We start from the raw sequence: 8,752 nt of genomic DNA on the forward strand, positions 1-8,752 counted from the left end.
AAGCATGTTATAAACTTCTGAAACATTGGTGTTTCAATTTATGAAGAACTCAATTAAATCTGTATGTGGGAGTGTGTGTGAAAAAAGCAGATGTAACCCCCTTTGTAATCCTTAACGTTTTCATAAGTAATTGTAATTTAATTACATATTTTTTCTCAGTAACTGTAACTGATTACAATTACTTTTATTTTGTAATTAAATTACGTAATTTCGTTACATGTAACTAGTTACTCCCCAACACTGGTTATATTCAATATGGTGTCTAACCTGACTAAGGTCTAGAAGCACATAAGGGCAGCATGAAAGTATTCCATATGCCTCCAGTGGTTTAATCTGTTTTCTGAAGCAATCCAATTGCTTTTTTGTCATTGGCTTTCATACGTAAACCATACGAGTTCACTCTGTTGCAGGTGTGATTATCCATCCCTTTATCAGTGATTAATTTTCAGTGAAAGTAGCAGCAGAATGGAGATCAGCCACAGATAAAGTGGTGTATGCGAGGATGGCCTATGACCTATCCTGTTTAAAAACAAAAAAAGAATGTAATCTATCTAGTGATCTTATTTTTACAAAAAAAAAAAAAAGTATATTGTTACATCTTTATTAAATGAGTCTGTTACAATTACCTTTTCTGCATCCTGAATGCACTGGTTCAAGTTTTCTGTTTCTCCCCAAGTCTGGCTAAAGCTACACTTAAGTGTGTTTATTTTTGTTGTGCTGATGGGCTAATTGTTATTATCTTTTCCCCTGTCTCTTTCTGCAGCTCTGTGTGACATGCATCCAATGCGTGCCCTTTTCCTCATTCCCAGAAATCCTCCTCCACGGCTCAAATCAAAGAAGTGGTGAGTCGATGTCCTGAGATTTCCTCTCCATATTTGGCTTTTTTATTTATTTATTTATTTTTACTATTTTTGATATAAATTCCTCAGTCACACTCGTAACAGAAGAGCCACATTGGTGATGTCAGATATTACCAAGATTTTTCTGTCACAAAAACCTCTTTTGTAATTCTTCTCTTTTATAATCATGAAGCCCATTATTCAGTTGTTGTTTTTTTTGCAATATTTTCAAGGTGAAATGTGAGTGACACTAAAAGAGCAGATGAATGTGAATCTGGCAGTGTTTTATAACACTGGTTATTGTACATCAGGGGTGTCAAACTCAATTCCTGGAGGGCCGGAGACCTGCAGAGTTTAGATTCAACTCTAATTAAACACACCCGATCCAACTAATCAAGTCCTTCAGGTATATTTGAAAACTACATGGTATGTGTATTGGAACAAAACTCTGCAGGGCTCCGGCCCTCCAGGAATTGAGTTTGACACCTCTGTTGTACATAAAGCTGCTGGTCTGAAATGAAATATCTGGTGAGTGGCACTAAAACAATAATGCTCTATCGAATTTGAAAGTAGTGTACCACCTACACTATACCCTACCCTTAACCTAGCCGATAGCGTTAACAAAAACAAACATTAGATAAAAACGCATTTGCTGAAACAACCACGCCATTTTATTTTGCTTCTACAAGTCTTTGAGCTCTTCTATCAAGACTAATGTTTCACAGGAAGTTTACAATGGGCAAGTTTATTATGTCAGCCTTATATGTTGAGCTAATGAGATGCCAACATCAAAATGTGTTCATGCACTATGGTAAAAGTGTTTTGAGGGCATAGCATTGTATTGTTCAAGGAACCGTGCAAAAATGAGCCTTTATTAGTTAAGAATCCCTTTAATCTTTTGGTTGTCCAAATTAAAGGGTAAGATCACCGATTTTCAGTCAGCTTTGTATTGTTCCAGTGTCGGCAGTATAAGTAAATGAACAATGTGCATAATTTGTCTTTGTTACCTCCACCCAGATATTCCTGTTTATTTGTCAACAAAAGTCTGCTGGATGATGTAAAATGCCACAGTTACAGGGCTTTTGTTGAAACTGCAGATTGTACTTCTGTATTTTTGTATCTCTGCTCTCAGACAGTCTGATCGAGCCCAGTGCATTATGGGTGTTGAAGTTTTCCTACCGATTTTCCCCACAGCCCTTTTTCTCTGATTTCTTTAGTTGTGTAGTGCCGATTAATAAAAAAAATTGCCTTTAATGAATTACCCCTTTAACAGACCAGTCTCTGCTTTTCTCTGTAATCTTCTATTCCCATTTTCCATAGGTCCAAGAAGTTCTTCAGCTTCATTGAAACCTGCCTGGTGAAGAATTACAACCATCGCCCCTCTACAGAGCAACTGTTGAAACATCCTTTCATTAGAGACCAACCTAACGAGAGACATGTCCGCATCCAGCTCAAAGACCACATTGACCGCACTCGTAAGAAGAGAGGAGAGAGAGGTTAGACACTTTAATACAGGGATTCTTAACAGGATATGTTTTTTTAAATAGTAAAACATTTTTAGTGCTGTGAAAGGGTTTCCTGAAAGTGCTGGATTGATATCAATTTCTTGATTTTTAGGCTTAATTTTGATGAACCGAGATAAATCGACTTAAATTCCAAAACTGATCTTTAAGTCTGTGCAGTTTTCAGTTGATGTGTGAACAAAACTTCACTAAACATTATTTGTAGTGCCTGCAATCACAATAAGCTTTGCACAATAAGCTTCTTTCTGTTGCTCATACCTGCATGCATCTTTGGATCAGACTGCGTAAACCTTGTTAATTAGCATTGGTTGTAAAACACATAGGCAATACCAATACCACTGTATATAATGTGGTACAAATACATATAAAGGTTGCCAACTCCGTATAATTTTTTGTTATCTGATTTTTGTGGTGTTTTATTTCACATTGTAAAGCCGAGTTAACAGAATTTTGCAGGAGTTTTTTTAAAGCAAATTTAAAAATGTTATGATTAATTTCTCCTTTCAGATGAGACAGAATATGAGTACAGTGGAAGTGAAGAAGAGGGAGAAGAGGCACAAGAGCAGGAAGGAGAGCCCAGGTATCACAAAACTTGCCAAAACATTTTTTTTGTTCCAAAGTAACACATACTTGGCTTCAGATGTATCTTGAAACTTTCAGCGTATTCCTGGGTGGTTTGTCGCAAGTCTTACTGATGTGTCCCCTCACCCTCAGTTCTATAGTGAATGTGCCTGGTGAATCTACTCTGCGACGTGACTTCATTCGGCTGCAGCAGGAGAATAAAGAGCGTTCAGAGGCACTGAGGAGACAACAGCTCCTCCAGGAACAGCAACTTAGAGAACAAGAGGAATATAAGCGCCAGTTATTGGCTGAGAGACAGAAACGCATTGAACAGCAGAAGGAGCAAAGAAGACGACTTGAGGAGGTTGGTCTCCAATATAAATATTGTGATTTTTGTCTTAATCTTGCTTATACTGTTCTGCATGAATGTGTGTGAGATTATGAGTGATTTTGGAGAAAATGGAAGTGCAGGCGGTTGACAGGCAGACCCATGAACATTTAAAGACATACACACATTAAAATGATTAAGAGGATTAAAATGGCTAAGACACATATGTAAAACCATTAAAACTCAAATGTATAGATATAAAACTATCTTAATATATATTGAGTGGTAAAAACATGTTTCTTTGTGTGACAGTGTCACAACATGTGCTGACATATCTTAAACTTTTTTTGAGGAATTCTGTTTATAATATTGAGTTTGTTCTTAGTGGTCCAGTGCTGCCTATTAATTCAGTTGATTTTAGTATGTCTATACTGGTTAGTGTTGATTGAGTGAACACCACTTAAGTTTAAATGTATAATGATCATAATGCAAGGCAAGCACATTACATGTACTGTATATGACATTTTTAGCGGCATTCAGTATGGGATTTGACTGTTTGATGCATAGATAAAGTAGGCAATTTCAGATAGATTGCTTATACAGATTTTAGAGTTTTTTGATTGTATCCTGGGGGTTTGTAAGATTAGTAGACTAAAACCCTATTCGCACGGGATTAAGATCACAGACAACCTCCGCAATTATTACAAATGACTGGAGGTCACCAGGTAATACTAATCCCGTGCGAATAGGGCTTAATAAGTTACAAAATTGTGTTGACATGTTAATCAAATTAGTTGTCACACACATCCCTGTTGTAAACATGAATTTGCAAAGCCCAAAGTAATCGAACTGTCCCCAGAAAAAAATAAGAAAAACATGCACAGATTCAGTATTTTCGTTTGGACAACATTCGGTGTAAAAATATGGAAAAAAAGACTCTCAACTTCTCACAGCAACAACGACGGGAGCGTGAGATGAGACGGCAACAGGAGCGGGAGCAGAGACGCAGGGAACAGGAGGACAAGAGACACAAAGAGGAAATGGAACTTAGACGTAAAGAGGAAGAAGAACGCAGGAGAGCCGAGGAGGAAAAGAGAAGGATTGACCTTGAACAGGTTACTTTATTAGATATCTCACATTTATAATAACATAGAACTTAAGCTAAACACTTGTTTGACTGTTTGTTTTACAGCAGTTTATCCACCGGCAGCTCGAGGAGGAGCAAAGACATCTTGAAATCCTTCAGCAACAGCTGCTGCAGGAGCAGGCCAAACTACTGGTATTAAATCATTTTGTTTCAGTTGTTTCATTGTTTCAGTCCTTCAGGGGGCATGCTCAGGGTAATTCTGGTTAATGCATGATGATTAAAATCGTGAAATGGCCTTAAGCAATTAACCAAATAAACTGTGAAAAAGTTATATTTTCTAATACATCATTAGAAACGGAATGGACATACGAGAGCACTGTACTAGCTCGCGGCGCCATCTGCAGGACAGATAAAAGGGTTCAAATGGTTCAGTTCACCAAATGCGAATAGAATCAGCGCTGAAACATGTTACTCGCCCGGTAACTTTATAAATGGTGGTGAGAATTTGAAATTGCTTAGTACTATCATAAAATTTGCAACGGTTGTGATGTAATTATATACAGGTGCATCTCAATAAATTTGAATGTCGTGGAAAAGTTCATTTATTTCAGTAATTCAACTCAAATTGTGAAACTCGTGTATTAAATAAATTGGCTATAATGTGAAGCGCTACACACACACACAGAGCTTGACATACATGCTCAGGGCAAGTTCTGCATTCCTACTGTATGTGTACAGTATGTTCAGTTGGCTTGTCTGGGGCCAAATTTCTTTTTATTTTTGATGCATTTATATTTTTGACATAAAACAATTTATTTTATTTGGATGAATTTGTTTGTCAGATTTACCGATTGTTATAACATCTCTAGTACTTTCCTTAGTTTCAGGTAGCCAAAGCTAAGTTAAAGCTTCTGGTTTCAAAGCAGTTGGAGAGTTTTTGACTATCAATTTAGCACGAATTTGGCTATATTCCCCAACATCAGCTCTCACTATCTTTGATCACAGGCAAGTGATTTCGTCCAGGAATCGTAAAATCAAAATGCTTTAAAAAAAAAAAAAAAAAAAAAAAGAATTTAGAGCATTCATCGGATCTTGCTCGTAGTATAATAATAATTTTATTTCATGTCATATTTGTGATTTTTTAAAATGATTTTTTAAAATGTAAAATTAGTTTTGAACAATAGCTATTCGTAATGTTCATATAGGCTATTCGTTATGAAAAAAAAATCGTTATCAAGAATGGCTTTATGAAGTTGTTTTAAAAAGTCTTTATAACAAATTTTAAGTAAAAGTTAATAAAATAAAATAAAAAAGAATTCTTGATAATATATTTAAAATGAGAGAAAATCACTGACATATTTAGGCTGTTTTACTAAATATGTTTTACGAATAAAACCATTTAACTTGCAATGTTAACTTATGAAATAAAATAAAGACAAGAAATAAATCACAACAAGATGTGTAATCAAGAAAAACATTTGACAAAATTACAAAATGAACCTTTGACTTTTGACAGTGAACGCATAGCCGCATATAGCCTACAATCGCTGGCGTCAGTCACAAATATTAAACCTGTTTAAAAAAATCTTTGTGAAAACGACTGGTAACGACTGGTTTTTGAATTCTAAGATTATAATCTTTAGACAGCACACACTATGCGATTTTTCTGCAGACTGCAAACAGTGTCGTCAAGACCAAATTACATTCATAATCGGCATGACAGTTGTGTAGTGTGTTCTCGGCTTTAAACTCTGTGTGTGTGTGCGCATCCATGTTGCCTAGTAGCGAACGTGCTTGCAGCGGGATCACGTAATTTACGCAGAAACAACATTCTAATTTCTGATTGGCTGATAGGTGGCATTTAACTGTATAACTCGAAGACAGCTATGAACTTTAATTGTCCATTAATTGTATATAGCGGGACATGTTATCCCTTACTTCTTAGCGTGAGAAATACAAGGTGAGAGCGTGTGAACTGGTTGAAATGCGTATGTCTCACGGTGAATGCGTGAGACTTGAGAGCCCTGCAGTACTGTTTTCAGTTTCGATTCACTGCTGTGTTAGAGTCGCTTTCATTTGCATTTGGGAACGCAACATTCATCATTAGAATCGTTTATAAATCTGTTGTTGTTTACAAAGAGAAGTTTCAGTGTCACATGATCCTTCAGAAATCATTCTAATATGCAGATTTGCTGATCAAGAAACATTTACTATTTATTGTTATCAATGTTAAAAACAGTTTTTGCTGCTTAACATTTTTGTGCACAAACATTTGTGGTAAGATTTAAAAAAAGAGAGAGAAATTAATGATTTTATTCATCATACATTAAAGTGATGAAAAGTGAGTGAAGAGTGAAGATATTTAAAATGTTACAAAGGATTTATATTTAATAAATGTAATAAATATATTTGATAAATTTGAACTTTCTATTTATCAAAGAATCCTGAAAAATAAAATGTATCACAATTTCCAATCACCATTTGAGCATCAAATCAAATTGTAGTGATTTCTGAAAGATCATGTGATACTGAAAAGTAATGTAATTTTTTATTTGTAATAATATTTCACAATATTGCTGTTTTTACTTTATTTTTGATCAAATAAATGCAGCCTTGGTGAGCAGAAGAGATATATTTCAAAATCATAAATAATTGTAATGTTTCCAAACTTTTGGCAGGTACTTCTATTTATTCTTCTATTAATTCTATTAATAAAATTATTATATTATATTATTATTATCATGATTATTGAATGCTGCTTTTTATTTTTACAGGACAATAGTTTGTAATATTAAAATATAAGATATATCTTTTAATGTGATAAAATATATATTTTTAAATAAGTGCTGGGGGTGTGGCTTGGGGGCATGGTCAGATTTTCCTGCTTTTTTTGTCTCTAGCTGATCACATGCCTGAATATAAGACTGTTGGATTTGTATAGATTTAGCTGTGCATTATGGTGCCATACGCCAGACATGACAAGTGGATAAAATCAAAGAGTTAAAGATATTGTTTTCTATAATTTATGCATGCTGTGGCCACACATACTTCAGATATTTTTCCACATTGTGAGCTATTGTTATTAAGAGACAATTATGAAGGCTAGAGGATATACTGTGTATAGCCAATAGTAAAATAAGTTGTGTTTTGACATCTTGAAAAAAACCTTGGCAGCTTGGTCTGAATTTTTAAATACTCCTCCAAGGGATTCGTGCAATTTACACCCAACTTCAACATTATACTAATACACTGAGATGATAAATCTGGAATGGTCTTGCCATGGTGACTTATTAAATCAATGACAAAAAATGAAAACAGGAAGAGGCTCATAAAAGTTTATTGTGTGATTTAGATCAGACTTCAGTCTGAGTCTTGGTCATAGTGCCATCAGCTTGCAGCAATCAGTCAGAATGTGTCAATTACAACAGACGTGACGCATATATTCACATACATTAATGAAATTCGGTAGGCACATGGAACATCACAACACCTACAAAAAGTCTGTTAGAGCTATACCATGAACCCAACAGGAAGTTATAGGCTTAGATCTCTGCCACAATTCTGCGCGCAAAAGATCATATTTTGAGCGCACAAAAGTGCATTTTGCACACGCGCAATCTGAGTTTTGTGGAGAAAATGTTTGTTTCACAAAGAAAAAAGTATTTCAAGCACACGAAAATCAATTTTGCATTTAAAATAAGTTTTTGGATGTTGTGCAGACCTTCTCTTTTGCGCGTGCAACGTTTCACTAGCCAGCCAATCAGAGACGACAACCTTGCCTTGACAACCATTCACAACTTTTCTTGCATTATCACAACAGCAGAAGAGGAAAAATAGTGCATGCATAATTATTATGCAAGTTGAATTCTGATTATATTTTTTTCCAAGCACATTTTACCAATTCCAAACAACATCAATTTTAATAACTACTATTAATCTTGTATTTAATCACTTGTAATCTATATATTATTGTTCATGAAGGCTGGAAGTGAAAAACGCCTTATATTCAGGTGTGCATAATTAAGCACATAATTATTAAGCACATCTTCTATTAAACAGTGATACAAGAGGATGTGGTGCTGGTCCTTCAAGAGTCACTCTCAACTTATCTGTCTATAAAGCCTATATATATATATTAGTATAGAACAGTCAAGGGAGCAAGTATAGAATCCTAAAAAATGACCCCTGTGGCAGAGATGTAATCCCATAGGAAGTCAGTCATTTAGATTTTTCTCAGCAAATTGTGCTATTTAAATTATTTTTTTTTTTTGCTAAATTGTGAAGCTTTTGAGTTTTCGTTAAACGGCATGTCTGTCGTGGCCTGACAAATTTTGATGTTTGCATAGATAAACTGCGCTGTCAGCAGGCATTTCATAATCTAGAACGACAAAAACATTATTAGTAATTCTGATAT

The 8,752-nt window shown here is 35.0% G+C and overlaps 1 protein-coding gene across 5 annotated transcripts in view; it reads left to right on the top strand.

The window, feature by feature from the left end:
- The window catches only part of LOC107754571 (mitogen-activated protein kinase kinase kinase kinase 4), a 91,932-nt gene that overhangs the window by 48,664 nt on the left and 34,516 nt on the right, over window positions 1-8,752 (top strand). For all 5 annotated transcript variants that reach the window (XM_016571064.1, XM_016571062.1, XM_016571063.1 and 2 more), the window contains exons 9-14: window positions 764-842; window positions 2,160-2,335; window positions 2,870-2,942; window positions 3,077-3,287; window positions 4,205-4,366; window positions 4,444-4,530. In XM_016571064.1, the coding sequence (XP_016426550.1) occupies window positions 764-842; window positions 2,160-2,335; window positions 2,870-2,942; window positions 3,077-3,287; window positions 4,205-4,366; window positions 4,444-4,530 (788 nt within the window). The remainder of the gene's footprint in view (window positions 1-763; window positions 843-2,159; window positions 2,336-2,869; window positions 2,943-3,076; window positions 3,288-4,204; window positions 4,367-4,443; window positions 4,531-8,752) is intronic.

This window comes from Sinocyclocheilus rhinocerous, unplaced genomic scaffold (assembly GCF_001515625.1).
Source record: "Sinocyclocheilus rhinocerous isolate Xijiao unplaced genomic scaffold, SAMN03320098_v1.1 scaffold2517, whole genome shotgun sequence".
Taxonomy (NCBI): Eukaryota; Metazoa; Chordata; class Actinopteri; order Cypriniformes; family Cyprinidae; genus Sinocyclocheilus; species Sinocyclocheilus rhinocerous.